General features: G+C 38.9%; 1 protein-coding gene across 1 annotated transcript in view; it reads right to left on the reverse strand.

The window, feature by feature from the left end:
* Nucleotides 1-1,672: 1,672 nt before the first annotated feature.
* RPS6KA5 (ribosomal protein S6 kinase A5) overlaps nt 1,673-18,200 on the reverse strand; it is a 170,910-nt gene continuing 154,382 nt past the window's right edge. The window contains exons 13-17 of the mRNA XM_046647804.1: nt 17,975-18,145; nt 14,363-14,554; nt 6,417-6,576; nt 4,852-5,015; nt 1,673-3,513 (exon numbers count right to left, since the gene is read on the reverse strand). Coding sequence (XP_046503760.1) covers nt 3,274-3,513; nt 4,852-5,015; nt 6,417-6,576; nt 14,363-14,554; nt 17,975-18,145 — 927 coding nt within the window. The 3' untranslated portion in view covers nt 1,673-3,273. The remainder of the gene's footprint in view (nt 3,514-4,851; nt 5,016-6,416; nt 6,577-14,362; nt 14,555-17,974; nt 18,146-18,200) is intronic.

Here is an 18,200-nt window from a genome sequence, read left to right on the forward strand (position 1 = left end):
GTGATAACACGAACACCCAAATCATGGGCTTATTACTGACCATTGGGAGAATATCCAAAGTAATCAGGGGGTCTTAGGCACATAGAGGGCCAATGATTTAGAAATTTTCACCATTTTGAGATGCTCTGTTCTTAAGAAATTTGACAATAAAAGGTGTCTGAAATGGAGGCAAAGTGAACAAGTAGACAACAAATTGTACACTTTGATAAAGTACTGGAGAATACACTTAAAAAAAACCAAAGTGGATACAAAATGAATTCTCTTATCAAAAAAAAAAATAGTCACCACTATCCTACTAGGCTGCTTTAAAATAACTTACCTTATATTTAAAATGTAGCCATTTACATAGTTATTTAAGAAATCAGCAGTAACATAAAAAAATTAAAAGGCAGTTTTTCATGGGTAAATGAAGCTGCAACTCCAAGACAGACAAGCATGTTGAAATGAAGTCAGGAGAGCTGATTTTCTGTTCCAGTGGTTCAGTGGTTTATTATTTTATAGAGGTGTGGAAAAATTAATGAATTCCAAAATAGCTAATTTAATTCATTCAGCCACAGGATCTGGCACAATAATTAGAAGAAACTGGTCTTTCAAAATTCCTTTCCTCTGTCATTTCCTTTTCTTATTCTTGCCTCTCAAGTAGCCATATATGGTTATAAAGTATATTATATGAGTCAGGAGTGACGATGGTTTGAAAACTACACAATATAAAATCAATAAGGGAAGAAGAAAAGGAGTGATTTGGCTCAATTCCCAAAATTAATGTTACAAAGAGAATTTAATGTGTTCTTTGTTTTTGTTAGATCTACTTCTTGTTTACTCCTAATACCAAACGAGTCCTTTCGTTTAACATTTTCATATGAAGTAGTTTTTAGTTTATTTTTGACGACTAAATGAAAGCTCTGTGAATTTTAAAGTGCAATTTCACTGGAAACTAACAGCCGGCACACAACTTAACTGCTGCAAGCTTAGCATCAAAGGCTGTCTTTCCGACGTTTACAAGGAGCCTGAGGATGAAGACGTTTGAGGAGGACACCTCTGTTTTCTGAGCACTTCTCAAAAGCCCGTTCTAGATTATCTAGGCACGCTCATCAGTTGCTGGATCAGCTTTCTCCTCCCTTCCTCCTCTTTCTCTGCCTGCCTTTTTACCCATTTCACTTTCTGTCAAGTCCTTCAGGAGAGGCAAGGAAAATAAATGAAAATGAGACCCATCAATGTCCAGTATTCACAGTGAGTCAATTCCATCATTAACCATTAGGGTATACTGACCATGTTTCTGGGTCATTTTCCATCAGCAACAAGGTCCCCTGAGTTTACACGTTACAACTAGCATCTCCTACTAGTGTGCATGGTTTTAAAGATGACGTGAAGAGCTAACTTACTTCCAAATATATTCAACATAACTATAGACCTAAACGGACATTTTCTTGATTATTATAACTCTGTGCCTGACGGAATCACATTTTGTGAATTAGCTATTGTTTGGTAATAATTCACGAAGATTTCTCATCATTACTAGAAATAGTGAAGACTGGAAATACAAAACGTTCACTGACTCAGTGAGAGTTATGTAGCCATTTGGCCCACTTTGATAAGTATAAAAAGTTATTTCTAACAACCATTATGGACAAAAATGTGAACAGAATAATACAATATTTTGAAAATATTTTAATATTTGCCATTTTTGTTGCCTGTGCTATTAATATATACATTGATTTAGTAATAAATATACTATTACATAGAGTGCAATATTTTTAGTATTCATAACTTGTTGAAATTAATGCTGCTGTTATCTCAAGAAAGGAATAAATAAATATCATGCCCAAATTCCAAACTAATGCTCACAAGGTTATCATTAACAAAAAACTAAAAAATAAACAGATTGGGCATTTTCTTTTTAAGCACGATTCCTGTAAACATAGCAAAGATTACTTTTCTCAGCCCTGACATTTCATGTGATGGCTTTAAAAGAAAATATAGCATACAAATCCTATCACTTCATTTTTTTGCATAGGGAATGAATTAATCGTATTTCAAAATGCAGCAATCTTGCAGTGAAATGTCCTCATCACATTGCACTTATTTTCTGTATGAATTCAGAACTTTTGAGCAATAAAAATGCTCTGCATAAGTTTATAAAATATGCTTTCTGGATTTAAAATTTAACAGAAAAATTTCAAAACAAGTCATAGTTACGATTCTAAAATATTATGTACATAATATCCAACTACAGGAGGAAATGCCTCGCCCTAGCACAACACAGTGTACAAATATGAAGCACAGTGTTTAAGAGAAATTCCCTTTAGGTTTTCCTCACATCCGTGCCTAAGTGGCTAATGATTATGTGATACAACACGGCCCATTCTACTTGTTGCATACAGAGTAGAAGGGGGATGTGAGGATAAATTAAAGTAGATAAAGGAAAAAATGGCAAAAATACAGTACATATGCTTTAAACAGTGCACTTTATAAAATAATTTGCTTTATTCATATTCTTTTATAAAGTGCAATATTACTTAAAACAGAGACATGTACCTTAACATTCTGCAACGACCATTAAAACAGATTGCCAGGAAAGAGCAGTGCAAAATTAAAAACATATGTAGCTTAGCATGCATCTCAGATGGGTCCCAAACACAGAGCATGGGACCTGAAGTTCTTATATCTTTTTTTTTTTACTTTTTAGAAAAAGATTAATAATAGCAAGTTATCATCATATGTAACCATAAAATAAAAACAATAAGTTAAAATCTTCTCTCAAGAAATAAGTATATGCCACACGTAAAATTCATTACAGAATCTTTTTGAAAACAGTCAGACCTTTTTCTCTGATAAATCACTGTTCAAAGGGTGCAAATCTCTTAAAAACCCACATTGTCCACGAGGCAAAGCAAAAGGTGTCATCATCACAGTCTGAATAACTCTTCTTGGCAGGAGTCTGAAAAACCTGTGACTTGCTTCATAAGCAGCTCAGATCCGACCGGTCCCTAATTAAATTCACAGACACCTCTGCTCTTTCAAGAATAGCCCTGTTGGCACCATGCTAGGTTGTGAAACAGTCTAACGTTGCTCTATTCACAGTAACGTTCTCTGTCCAGTGCTTTGGGACAAGGATAACCAATTGGGTTTTCCTGAAAAAATTCCCTAAGAGGCAGATTCCAATGAGACCAACGGGACACATTTTTAAAAGCACAAAACACCGCCCCAGGCATATGCTGAGGGAAGGAAAGGAGCGATGGGTCATCGGTTACATTCCTACCATTCCTGCGCCATTCAGTCGGAGAACTGGAAGAGGGTCTCTGGGTTATTGCCGTCGGCAGGATTGCTGGGCTGCAGTGTCTTTGTAGGTGTAGTTTTGCCGTGAGAATGAGAGGAAGAGGAATGAGAACTTTCACTTGAGCTGCTGCGCGTCTCCGTGCTGGTGCTGGTCTTTTTCATTTTCCTTCTCTTCGCCAAAGGCGCCTTATCGACATTCTGAAGGCAAAACCCCTCTCTCTTGTACTTGTTAAAGGCCTAGGGGAGAAAGAAAGGGAAACACAGTGAAGGTGAAAGGACTGAAGATTTCCTGGCAGTTATGACTTAGAGCATAAGACAACCTTTGGTTGGCAACTACGGCTCCAAGTTGTTTTGGAAATGATGTCCTTAAAACCATCATATCCAAACCTCCTGGCAGGGTACAGAAGTTCATGGGAAAAGATTTCTGAGGGCTCTGTTTAAATCAAACCAGCTAGGCTGTCCAGGAGTCATGATTCTAACAAATCTTTTGAAGAAGTTAGCACTAACTCTAAAAAAAAAAAAAAAAATCCAAGAAACATTGACTGACTAGAAATTTCTAAAGAATATTAGCAATCTAAACCAACCCTCCCATCCTGTTACTTTTACTAGTTCTGTGTCTGAGATTTAAAATTCTGACCACAAAGTCCCAACACAGAGCAGACTCGATCCATTATGCTCTCTGATTCCAAGTCAGTGTAACTTGGGTGTATCTTGGACACGGCAGCTGAGCTCTGCAAACCTCTGCCTGGCTTCCTCTTCCCAGCAGCCTGCCTCAAGCTTAGGCATCACTGTGCTTACCCCTGAGACCCTTGCATCACATGTCACTGAGAAATCTGGATCATCTGCTGCAAATTCTTGCAGTTAATCTCTTCACACCTCAACATACTCTAGTTCATTAACTTTTTAATCCATTTCTGCAGCCGATGAGGAAATGCTATCCCTTCTTTCTCAACACAATCCCTTCAGAGGGAATCTTATTTCTCCCAAACAAATCTATTCCTTATACAATTATCTTAATGTATTTGCATCTGCTTGGGACCAATTGCAGAATTTACAGTTACTGCTCTGTAGTCTTAGCCTTTCAAATATACAATCTATACCTAATACCAATTAACTGACTTCTTTTCCTTCACAGTCTCTAGGACGTGTTATGCACAAAACAGTTGTGGAGTGGATGAACTTTCACATGTGCCTTAGTTCCTAATGTTTATTGACAGCTTCTAAAGAAAATTATTTAGCTCACGTGAGAGAAAAAAGTTCTAATATTACGCACATTGTTACCTGCTGAAAATCTTCAACTATTCAAATAGTTGACATAGAGACTACTTCCTCATCTCACAAACTCATTCTAAATGTCAAGAAAGTATTTTGTGGGTTAGTAGTGACTCTGGTCCCACATGCACTTTCTGTTTATATCATACGTGTTTATATCATGAAGGGATTTACAAAAACATACCTAAAATTTAAAGAACACATTATTTTAAAGGTATTGCTATGAGTGTGCCTCTGAGGTTCTAGTCAGAACATCTGATTCCTTTCCACACTGCCCCACATGTGCAGAGCACAGAGCCTTACATGGAACGTTGCTTTCACACAGGTATGCACAGCAGCTCCTGAAGATCCCAGAATGTCTGGAGTCATCAGAGGATTTGAGGACAGCTGACTGCCATCTTGAAGCCATTCATTGTATCTTAAGCCAGACATTTTAAGCCTTTTATTTGGATCAACTGTGAGAAGACCTGTGGGAACAAATAAGGTATTTTTATTTTATGATTTGTCATTTCAAACATAGTTTCAAATCACCCTCAGACATAAGTCTCAGTTATGTTCACAGGACACCATGGTTCCCAGGAGCCTTCAACCTCCTACAAAGATAATTATATTTTCATATATATTTAAATCCCCTAGTAAATACCGGATGCTGATGGTAAAGCTCACAATAGCCCAGTGCTAGGAGGCTACAGGCTACCTGGCTGTTCAATCAGGAGAAAATAACTGCCCAAAACAAAGACTCCCCCGTGACTGGGTAAACCCCAGATGAACACAGAGTTATCTGGATATGCTTCCTTATGTACAATCACCTTCTCCAAGTCAGGGAGTGCAGCAAGGCACTAGAGATACAGAGACGGAGCCAAAGACATCGACAGAACCCAGCTATTATGACCTCGGGGACAAGCACAACAGAAAAATCCACATGAACGTGTGTTAGCAGGCGCAGGGGAAGGGCTCACCTAGGGAGGGTGGGCACCCTGGAAGCTACCAGAAGGTGGGCCCTGGAGGATGCGCAGAAGAGGGCTTGATGAAGAGGGTGCCCCAGAGATTCACAAGAGCACCGCAAAGGCGTGCAGGAGGCCAAAAGCTCGGCACATTTGAGGAATTCAAGCGCCCTACGATGGCAGAGTGAGGGTGACAGGAAGTGGAGGCAGGCAGGCCCAGGTCACGAAGGGCTTTGAATTTGGAATGCTCCACTCTGGAGTCTGACCTGAAGCTAACAGGGATTCTCAGAAGGATTTTTTAACAGAAAAGAGGCATGATCACATTTGGCTATTAGAAGGTCACTTTCCCAATTGATGATGGACAGGTTAAGTCAGAGGAAGCAACTTCGTAGAAGTCACCACAAAGTAAAGGATGGATGTGGAAGGATGTTGTAGGATTTTATGAGGGAAATGATGACAAGAACTAAGGCAATGGCCACGAGAGTGGGGAAGAGAGGAGGGCCAGGAGGGATGCTGACCCTGCAGGGCTGTGACTGGCTGTGGAAGGTGAGGAAGGTGCAGGTATCTAGGACGATGTCTGCATGTCTGTTTGGTGATGCGGCTTCTCGGCAGTGCCACTGTCCAGAAGAGGGGAGATGGAGGAGGCACATGTTTTGGGGAAAGAAAAGTACGGGTTCATTTTGGAGGTGGTGGACTGAGATGCTGGTGGGTCCAAGTGCAAGTTCACGCCATGACTGCAGAGAAGATTACTAAGAGACAGTCTTCCAATAAGAGGAAAAGAAGGCCGACCAGAGTCACCTGGAAACCTTTTAGAACACACACGGCTTCCTTGAGCAATTAACAGACAAGTATATGTGTAACAGGTCTGATGTCACTTCAATCACTACACACCACACAGAACATAAAGTTTCATTCGATTCTTACCTTGGATCAAATCTTTAGCCTCTTGGGATACATTCCTCCAGGCTTCTCCTTCAAAGGAGAAATCTCCCTTTTTAATTTTCTTCATGATTTCCACTGCACTGGTACATGTCAAACTTTTGTCATGAGATTGGAATGGAACTTGCCCTGACAACATTGTATACTATCAAGAAAAAAAGGAACAAAATAGAAAGTCTGCCAAAATCACTGTCAAAGCCACTCTAGTAATTTTATCACCACCTTCATCAGCATAATTTATCAAATATTACAACTAGCATTACTGGGTTTAAAAGATTACATGACTTCCATCACTGAAACAACTAACACATTTCAAAGACTTGTAAATAAAGAGGACTGGCTTATTATGATATCATGATTTAAAACCATTTTTATAACTATATTCAGAACAAGAAGAATAAAAAAGGGATAATCCAACTGCTTGAGGAAAGATGGTATTAATGTTAACAGAAAGTTGAGAACAGCAGAATCTCTTAACTATTTTTTTCTATCCAATTCCACACATCCTTTCCTTAGGATATTAACGCTGGTTAAGCATGTTAAAAGATTTTTATTTAGGCCTTCTTATTTTGCTTGTAATTACCTCCATTTTTATTTTATTTTTCTCATTATAGTGTTAAATGCAATGAATTCTCTACAGTCACTTTATTTCATTGTAGCCATGTGTTTGAAAATTGATGTTTAGGGTTTTTGCCCTTTAAAAAGTCAAGAGCAGAACTGAAAAGGTAAGGTTGTCTTTGTAGCAGAGACTGGATTTTTGAAAAGTGACCCTTTAAAATCCTTGGACGGTTTTCTCTCTGCTCACTGAGCGAGTGACAGGCTTGCAGAGGCGGAAGGCGAGCTGTAACCAGTGGTGGACTGGCTGGTGTTAATGACGTGATTGTGTCTGTGCACAGACCACAGAGAAGCACCACTTGGTATGAGAAGAGGGGGGAAGTGGCAGCGGGAGCCTGCTTACATGGCTGTTAATTAGGAAGAGACACATAGAGGACAGTCTCAACCCCAGCCCTCACTAGGGGGTATGGAAGCTACGGAGGCGGCCCAGTGATCTAGAAGGAACATGCCACTTTGCTCTTCCAACCATTTGTCTGACAAGCAGGCTCGCTCTCATAATGGCAAGTGGTGAAGCAGCTCTTACACACTGGCTCTCAGAAAAGATGGAAATTCCAAGACAGGATAATAAAAATAACATAGAAAGGAAAACCAGGAGATACAAGAAGGTAGGCAGTCAACAAAACCTGAGTAAGAAGGACGGAGGATGGAGGAATGAGACTCAGACAGAGAGGAGAACTGGACCCCTCTGAGGTCACCAGAGACCAGCAGGCTTTGGGTGAATGTGGACTTGCTGAAAAAGAAAGCTGTGCCTGCCAGAATAAAAACAATACTCTTGAGAATGGAGAGTCTGAAAATAGAAGGAGAAAAAAACCTCAGTTTCTAATTTGGAGCAACCTAACAGGAAGATACTTGTTCTAAGGAGGGAAACGCTAGGACATCTGAAGAACAAAGACAAAACAACTTTAAACCCCCAAACCTCCCTAAATCCTTGGTGTGGAAGGAAGGCTACAGGTCGACGTGACTGGACTACCCCACGGGTGCGATAACTGCCCAGGATGCAGTGCAGCCGCCTCCAACGGACCCCAGGGCCGCTCCTGCCCCGTCTGAACTCTTCCCTCCTTCATCCTTCAGGCAGACACAGAGTAGTACTTACACAACCTAAATCTTATCCCAACATTCTCCTTTTCCAACTCCTTCACTGCCTTCCCAACACTTACCAGGCACCTTTCAAGCTCTGACTTGCCGGCCCTTTCCGCCTCCGCCTCTGAGTTCCCATCTCCCAATGCCACACTTGGAACCAACAATTCTTAGGTCTCCCTGACTTGGCACAAGCTACTTGGTCTCCTTAAAATGCCCATCCTAGGGTGTAACCTTTCTAGGATGTGAAACTAGGCTTTCTGTAATCAATAGTCCAGAGAGAAGATGCAAGGTACCGAAGGGGAGAGATAAGCTTTAGAGTCAGACAGGCCCGGCTTGAAACAACTGCTTTTTACTAACCAGGTAGGGAAAATTAACTCACTTCTCTTAGACCACCGTTTCTTCTATGAAATAAAAGTAACAAGAGCCAGCCATCCACTGTGCTTGGTAGCAGCCGTGGCCAGCCAAGTAACTCTCCATCCTGGCCTCGCTCTGTGTTTCCCTCCCTCCTCTTCCTCTGGTTGGATGGCAATAGGGACCCCATTCCCAGTGAAAAGTGGGGTGTCAGAACAGTGAGTTGTGCAACTTCAAAGCCCCTTCCTAAAGGTCTGCTTTCTGAGTCACTGCTGGCACCAACTGTCGTAGCCTGGGTTCTCCAGAAAGCAGAGTCTGAAGCGAAAGCTTATATGCAGTTATGTTATTAAGGAGCAGAGTCCCTGAGGAGGAGGAGTGGAGGGGAATGGGGAACAGTGCACACATCAAGGAAGGGCAGGCCCTGGCTAAAATGGACCAGCAGGGACTGGCTGCCATGCTGAATGTGGAACAAGTTAATATGGCTCTGGCATTGATGAGCAACTACTAATCTGGTCAATGGATTCTTCCTGATTGCCCTCTACAGGAAAGATCAAAGCAGTAACTCTTTACGTGGCAAGGACAGCATTCACTGTCTTGCTGGAGAGCTATGCTAACTCTTCTGCTCCGTTATGATATAGTCTGTGGGGACCGTGATCATCTTGACATTCTAAAGAACCTCATGCTGGCTCTCTATATCGATGTCTTCATTAAATGAGACCTGGTGAGCAGGAACTAGCAGGTATCCTAAATGCCCTATAAGCCACATGAATGCCAGAGGGTGGGAGATAAACTCACAAATATTCAGGGGATTGTCACGTTGGTAAAGATTTAGAGCTCCAATGGTCAGAGGCACAGAGACTTTCCCCTCTGAAAGACAAAGTGGTGGACCTTGAACCACTAAGAAAGAGGCACAAGACTTAGTGAGTTTCTTTGGAACTTGGTAGCAGCATCTATTGCATCTGAGAACACTGCTCCAATCCATTTATCAAGTGACTTGGAAGGCTACCACTTTCAAGTAGTGCCCAGAGTAAAAGAGGGTTTTGCTGCAAGTCCGAGCTGTAATACAAGCTGTCCTGCTACTTAGGCCATAGGATTTATAGACCCGATTGTGCTAGGAATATCTGTAAAAGAATGCTGTGTAGAGTCTGTGGCAACTCCAGCTGAAGAGTCACAGAGTAGACCTGAAGGATTCTGGTGCAAGGTCATGCCTTCTGCGGCAGAGAACAAGTCTCTGAAAAAGAGCTCCTGGGATGCTACTGAGTCCTAGCAGATGCTGAGTGCCTAAACAAGCCCTACCGAGAGCAGTGCATCGTGCACCAGGATCAGCAGATGCACTGATTTATAAAGCCACAGCAGCAATCCAATGCACTATGGACATGACACACTCAGAATTAACCCTAGGAGGTCCAGAAGGCATGAGTAAATTACATGGATAAGGTGTATATCACCTATGTCTGTTGCACCAATGCTTTTTCCTTAACTCAAGCCTACAGCCTCACTGAGGGGGGCTCAGTGGAGCCCTGGTCTTGAGGATTGTGCCGAACCAAAGGCTGATCTCTTGGTCCTGGGTGCCCCATACCTAGATTCCATGGGTACATGACCCACTTACGGAATTCATGATTCTATCCCTGCAAACTTAGGGTCTGCTCAGTCAGAGGAGTTGGTCTCACGGACTCAAGCGATGAGTTGCATTGATGACAAAAGGTGGCAACCCAGTAGCACACCCTCTGCTCTCCCTCTTTCCCTGCATACTCCTGCTTCCCCAGGATTATGCTCCTTAGGAACGTGATAAACATAAGCTCTAGCTTCAGGTTCTGCTTTCTGAGGAACCCAGACTACAATGTCTTTCTACTGTTGATGAACATTTGACTTGTTTCCAGTTTGGGGCATTGAAACATGCTGCTATTTATCTTTGTGTTCGTGTGTTTTGGTAATAAAAATACACATTCCTATTGGGTGTATTCCTGAGAATGGAACAGCTGGATCACTAGGTCTCTGTATGTTCAGTAGACGCTGCCAAAGTTTTCCAAAGTCTCTCCTCCTTCTTAATCCTACCTCACTTCCTGATAGATACGTATGTGGCTAAATCTAAGAAAGCAACCTTTACAAATACGGTTTTCTTGCTTTCTGATGGGTAATAATGCAACAGGCTGTTGGGTGGAAAAACTAATTCTCCATCCTTGTAGAAAACTTTGTAGAAAAGATCCCTTCTCTGGAAGAGATAGAATTAAACAAACTTTAGGCTCATCTCAACTCTAATATCTTACAATTTTAGTTGATTATCCAGCACCAACTTCTGTTAAGAATAATTTTGTGTCTGCAAATGATGTGGCAAAAAAAGTAGCTATATACACAAAGGCATACATCTATATACATTTATGTGTGTGTCCATATACATGTATTATGAATGCGTGTATATACATACACACACACGGAGAGAGAGTGTGCAAATGTGCATGCACAAAAGAGAATTAGAGAGAAAAGCTAATGAGGTAATATTTTAGATGTTCACAATATTGTTCTCTCAAATTTTCCACAGGTCTGAGAATTTTCAAAACAAAATTTTGAGAGAAAAGTAAAAAATAACATCTCTGAAATAACACGCTTGGAGGAAATGTTTTAAATGGAACTATATGCCACTCCATGAGTTACGTATAACACATCTCCATGAGAAGGCATATAATCCTATCCTACATTTTCTAAATATTGTGTTATAGACTGAACGTTTGTGTGCCCCCAAAATTCTTATGTTGAAGACTCAACCCCCACTGTGACTGTATTTGGAGATAGGGCCTTTATGGAGGTAGTTAAGGTTAAATGAGGTCATAAGGATGGGTCCTGATCCAATAGGATTGGTGTCCGTCCAAGAAGAGACAGCAGAGAGCTTGCTCATTCTCTTTCTAGCACACGCACAGAGGAAAGGCACAGTGAGTAGGGGGCCATCTGCAACCCAAGGAGAAAGCTCTCTCTAGACATCAACCCTGTCGGCACAATGGACTTTCCAGCCCCTATAACAGTGAGAAACTAAATTTCGTTGTTTAAGCCACCCTCTCTGTGGTATTTTGTTATGACAGCCGGAGCAGACTAAGACACTGTGTAAGCTCCATTTGAAAGAGTGCTGTATATTTTAGATGGGGACTGCACGTCCATGAGGTAGACTGGGCTGTAATCAAACCCACGTGACACTGCATGACACATCTTCTTGGAGTATTTATTTTACTCAATGGGGTTAATACAAATTATTTTCATATTAAAATATCCACATTCATGTTTATTAGAAGCTACATGCAAAAGGGTCATAGATTTCTAAAGCAAATCAGTAGACTCCAAATAAATTCTGTGCTTGCTATGGGATGACTCAGGCTTTGTATCTAGATCCTCTTTTTGTTGACACTGTAACGCAGGTGTTACCTTTGTTTTTCACCTGTAAGTATTTCATTGTTTCTCTAAAGGGCAATGACTTTTAAAACCCATAAACACAACACCATTATCACACGTAAAAAAATTAGCAGTAATTCCTTTGTATCATTCAATATTCAATCAATGTTCAAATTTCCCCAATTGTGTTATATACATTGTGTGTGTGTGTATATATATATATATATTATAATTATGTTTGTATGACTTAGATTTAGAACCTGAATTTAACAAATAGAATTTAAATTAGAATTTGCTTGAATAAGAATTCAAGTAAGATGCAAACATTGTTTCTTAAGTGTCTTTCAATCTATAGGTTTTCAGGCTATTTTTTCTTATAATTTATTTGTTGAAGAAATTGGGTTGTTTGTCCTGTAGAACTTCCCACAGTATGGATATTGTTGATTGTACCCCCGTGGTATCATTTGACCTGTTCTTTGTCCTCTATTTCTCTTAAAAATTTGACAGTGAGATGTGGAGAGCGGCACGGCTTCCATCCATGCCGTTACACACAGCTATTTCCATAGATTCGGCATCTGGAGGCTCTACAACACCTGTCTGCACGTCTCAGACTGTCTTGTAAAACCTTAAAAAGCACGATGGCTATAACTGGCCTATAGTTAAAGTAAGGGCTCTTCTACAAGGGGTAATTTTCTATCATTACTAAAAAGAAAAATTTACACTAATTTTTTAGGAAAGTACTACTAATGAAAATGTAATCAATTTAAGTCCTTAAAACTCTGAAATCTGCAGAATTCGGTTGTTGATTTTTATTTAAAAATCTTATAAATATGTAATTTCAATGTGAAAATCATAAGTGATGACTTAAAATTGCTGAGAAGAAAATCATATAAAGCTTAAAAATAAAAGAAGAACCATCCTGCGGGGACAACTGGCTAGCCACTGGGGGGAAACAGACTGACGCCGAAAGAAATCCCAGATGGAGTGCAGATTTAAGTACAAAAATAAAGCATAATTCTGGAGGAAAATGTAGGAGAATATTTTTATAATCTGGGTTGGGTAGAGGTGGGTGACAATCTGACATCAAAGCCAGATGCCATGAAGGAAAAGACAGACACATCTCACCACACAGAAATTTAAAAAACTTCTCTATTTAAACCCCCTAAAAACCCACTTAAAACCCCACCTTACTATAACCAAAGTTTTTAAACAAATGACAAACCAGAAAAGACATTTCCAATATTAATGGCAAAGGATTAAAATCTTTAATAGAGCTTTAAAATTCAGTAAGAAAAATTTCCTCATAGGAAAATGGGCAAAGCTCATAAATAGCAACTCATAAAAGAGAAATTACAAATGTCCAAATAAAAGATGCTCAGACTGAATATTCACCAAAGAAATGCATGCAAATTATAACAAGAGAAGGAAATAATTTAAGATTGAAATTGATAGTATCCGATATATTTGCATATAGTTGATAAGAACCGGGTATGGTAAACCTTCAAGAAGGAAATCTGGGCAAATATGACAAAATAAAGATGTATATGCCATTCTCCTAGGAATCTATCCTAAGAAAATAATGAGACAAATGCAAGCACACATATAAAAAATATTAATTTGTGTAGTTTATAACCAGTGAAAAACTGGAAGATGTTAACTGCTCATTAGTAAATAAACTTTGGAGACTCAAACTACATGTATGATATAGTCTCATTTGTTAAAAGCCCAAATGTATATACACATACATAGAAAAACCTGCAGAAAGACATAAAGCACATAATATGGTGGGGGGGGGCGGTTAGGGGTGAGAACTCGCACAATGGCATTTGTGCACGATGACAGTACAAGTGATTTCACTTTGTTCCTTACATCTTCCTGTATTGTCTAAAAATTTCTCCCTAAGATTATGCAGTACAAATTACATGCAGAAAAAATAAAGCTATTTTGAGAAAAAAACACGCCACGATTTTTCTAGCTTAATGTTCGGTTTCTGATCATGGCAGACAAGCACATTTTGTGAAAAGCATGCTTACCATGATTACTATATGTTCCTATAAATATTTCTAATTTTATCTATTAATCTGTTAATTTATCCTAAATGATATTCCTCAACTACAGTGTTAATCTGAAAATTTCACTGAATATTTTTAAATTTTTTTCTGTTAATGAATCACTTTGCTATTTTCACATTATATTTAACATAATATGCACATCTTTTGAAAATATACTATTGCTTCTTTTAAAAAAATATATAACACTTTTATACACATAAAACACAGCTGCCTTAAATATTTCAAAATAAACCAACATAAAAATTCCTACATTTTCTCCAATGTAAGTTTTAAGAAAGGAAAACAGTCTTCCGTCAGGCCTTTAAGTAGTTGCACAGAAAAGAAATTAATTTGCCAGTTTTTTCACAAATTTAAGAAAAACAGCAGAGAGAGACAGAGGTAGAGAGGACATCCAAGAACTGACTGAGTTTAACGGCTCTACTGAAATGAACTCACCAAAATGACGCCCAGGCTCCAGAGGTCGCAGGACTCGTCGTAGCCGCTGTGATTCAAGAGCTCGGGGGCGGCATAGTGAAGGGTGAAGCAGGGCGTCTTCAGAGGCTGGTTATCAGGCGGCTTTAGGCGGGCAAACCCGAAATCAATTACTTTAATTTCCAAGTTGTCATTTTCATCAGTGAACAACAAATTCTGCCAAGACACAAACACTACATTAGTTTCTAATTAAAATGTCATGGGACTTGGTGATGCCATTTATGTAACGTATTGATACTGGATCCAGACAGAGAGAGAGGGTGTGGGAGCTGGAAGTCAGTGAACTGCTGCTCTCTGCTTTATGCTTTTTTGTATTATTTCAATTTGACAGTGTCCTGTGAAAAGGTCTTCAACTGCACCATGTCTCTTCTGAGGTCACACCTGTCTGACGTCTCCGCTGTTCCCTCTGACTGTGTTTGTCTCCTTCCTCTACCAACCTCCCTTCTGACCTGGTTCACGCACCTACCCCTCATTTAGAGAGATCACACTGACCGTGCCTCTAAACTGAAGTTAGAACTTTATGTCTTTCCTCCTAGCATTAGTTACTTTTCCTTCCTGGCACCAACCCCTCTGCATTATTAAATGTCTTCATCCCCATTAGACCGTAATTCCATAAGGGCAGGGGCTGTGTGTCCACCTTACTTATGACTCTATCCCCAGAGCCTGGTCCAGTCACATAGTAGGTGCTTTAGAAAATATTTGTTCATTGAAAGAAGTCACAAATAAAATAGTTATATAATATCTAGTGTAGCCTATTAAAGAAGACATGATGGAGACATACATTACATTTCAGAAATATTTTATCTGCAACAGTTTATACTTAAACATTTTTTGATGCTTATGGGTATTATCCCTCAACTATTCAGGAAACACTGTTATTTTGAATCATTCATTCCCATAGCTTTTCAATTATTGAGTAATCAATCAGGTAATTACTCATACTACCTAAGTAATACAGGTTTCACTGTATTTGTATTTATCACATGTCTAATAAATGCTAACTGTACTGATGCACAAATCGTCATTTTTAGTGGTACAGCAGGCTAGTACCCACAGTAAATGAATCTGGTTATACTGTCTTTAGACATCCTAACAAAATCTGTTACGCCTGTATGAACATTAAATTATTACCCAGCTCTGGAATGTCATTTGCTTTGTTAATATTATTCTAATTGAAATAAAAGATATCATAGAAGGCTTCATTGATACAAAGAAGAAAAATCTTCTAAGCCTTCCATTCAAAAGTTAAAAATGAATAAAGTGGGAGGAAAGAAAAGTAAAAAAAAAAATTAGCTGAAAAGTTTTCTTACATTTTCTATCATACAATGCTTCATCTTGAATTTCTGATGGAATTGAAACGTGGATGTAATTAAATGTAAGGCTTCACCACAAGTGAAGTCACAGCCAGGTTCAGAGATGGGTGCTTGGGAGTCTCTTTCAGCAAATGACTCCTGAGCTCCTCTGCAGCGTAAGGTATTGTGCTACACACAGAGCAGGGAGGAAAGCACACAAGGCCTGTCCTCAGTGAGCCTAAGTCTTTGGAAATCACTTCAGTTTATCCTGTGTTAAGACTGGCGAAGGACCTCCTTCATCTCAGTTCTTGCAACGGAGGAGACGTGGCACTCCCCTCTCCTCTCCTCACTCTCCACGTGGAGTTGGGTGTTCATGGTCAGGAATGGTAGGAAGTAACCATTCAAACTCCTGTTATCCTCATCTCAAGTTCTGCCTGAAACTAATTTGATATAATTTTTCTTAATCTTTCAAGTGTATGGGGACCAGTTTGAAAAATACAAGCAGCCTACTAAGAATGTCAGCCAGCTTCTAAATTTATCTGATTCTCACCCAGAATTTAGGATTTTGCCTATGCATAAAATGAATGCCACATAATTATCCACCAAAAGATACATAATCAGATCTTAAAATGCTACATCAATGGGTAAGGGATTAAACTTTTAGTTTAGAAATAATTACTTGCCATTTAAAAGTCAAAGCTATTTTAGCATGAACATTTTTGCACAAAGGCATATTTTCATTTCTTCAAAATATATTTTGATTTAGGACATAACAGTGGTAGACTGTCTTAATCTGAAATTCTTCATTTCAAATAACTACTTGAAAGAAAAGCTTTATAACAAATACGAAGAATTAAGCTATACAAGCTATATTTTATTTTCAGTAAAATAGGAAGGCAAATTTAAATCCTGCTGGAGAGGATGGTTGCATCATTTGAGACTCATGAGATGACAGATGGCCAGTCACCAAAGAATAAAACATGTGAAAATGAATTCTATACAGTCATGGAGCAGATCTTTTCAATTAAAAAAAATTACATGCTTGTTCCTTGTCTGTCAAGAAAACATTTAAGTGGTGTGCTTTCACCTTTAAAAATAGACAGCTAATCTCCAATGTACAGAGCACCATATTTTTAGTGGGTGTGACGGGGGAGAGTGAGAACCACGATCAAGGAAGCAGAGGGGTAGCTATCATAGCTGCAAGTCCATGAAACACAATCCACTTCTGATTAATTACTAGTAATACGAAGAACAGCAACAGAAAGGACAGAGACTGAAGTTTAAATACTTCAGGAAGCAGTCAATTATATTTGAAGGCATGGAATTTCACTTTAAAAACATCCTCTTCCTACCAATAATCCAAGATCCTTAAACAAAAAGCAAAAATGGTGCTTTTTGGGAAATATTCTTTTGTGGTCTGACATAAAAAATAAATACCAAACAAATCATTATTTTAAATATACTTGAAAATGCATTATAATCACATGGTAATTAAAAATGAAGTTCTATTTTAGAGAGGAAATATGTGTAATTTTGCATATGGTAAAGGATGGTTCATTATTATTCTCTCATAAATTACTGGGTTTTGATTTTCAATTTTCATTATTATTTTGCTAATTTTCTAAAAGGGAGGAATTTTCATATTTTTGATTCTAAAAAGGGATCATTCTAGATTTAGAACCTTCTTTATTAACCTTTCGAAAGAAGAAAGATATAAAAAGCTGCTACTTCTGCATTGCTATACAGTTCTACAAATATTATAGTACATGAGCAAAGAAAAGCACATGTAAGGATGGCATAACTAATTAAACCAGGACAATTCTTTGTATTTAAATATTTAGAACAGAACTCTAAACATTCCTGTTCATGAGCTAAGCAATTTGATTACAAACATGAAAAATAAGTCTTCTAATATATCATTTTAAAAAACCCTCTAAAACAGTATATGTATAGAAAGATTATTATTTACTGCTACAAAAATTTCCACGGCTATTTTTAGTCCACAACTATCGCATAAAGTATTTCTTCCATAGAAGGCTCTCACACTTACAAATATAACCTCGAGATGATCAGCTGGCAAAAAAAAAAAAAGAGACCAATTTATTTTAGACTGAAATAGAAAAAGAAAGAAAGATCCAAGAGACATGATATTTGCAAGTATCTACTGAGCAGAAAGCCCTGAAAGTAAAAAAATAAAACAAACCAAACCAAGCCCATATATATTTGGGGGATATTTAATAATGATGCTAGACTGAATTACGTGAGAGAACGCGGAATTTGATACCTCGGGTTTCAAGTCTCTATGAACCACTCCGACGTCATGCATGTGGCTCACGGCCGAAACCAGCTTCCGCATGATGTAGCTGGCTTCGGTCTCACTGAAGTGTTTCTTTTTCTTAATTCGTTCAAACAGCTCTCCGCCGTTCAGAAGTTCCATCACTAGAAAGGAGTGAAGCTGGAAAACAGGAATAATGTGGAGGACCTTAATGAAGAGGAGTAGAAGTTTATCA

Source organism: Equus quagga, chromosome 20 (genome assembly GCF_021613505.1).
Source record: "Equus quagga isolate Etosha38 chromosome 20, UCLA_HA_Equagga_1.0, whole genome shotgun sequence".
Lineage (NCBI taxonomy): Eukaryota > Metazoa > Chordata > Mammalia > Perissodactyla > Equidae > Equus > Equus quagga.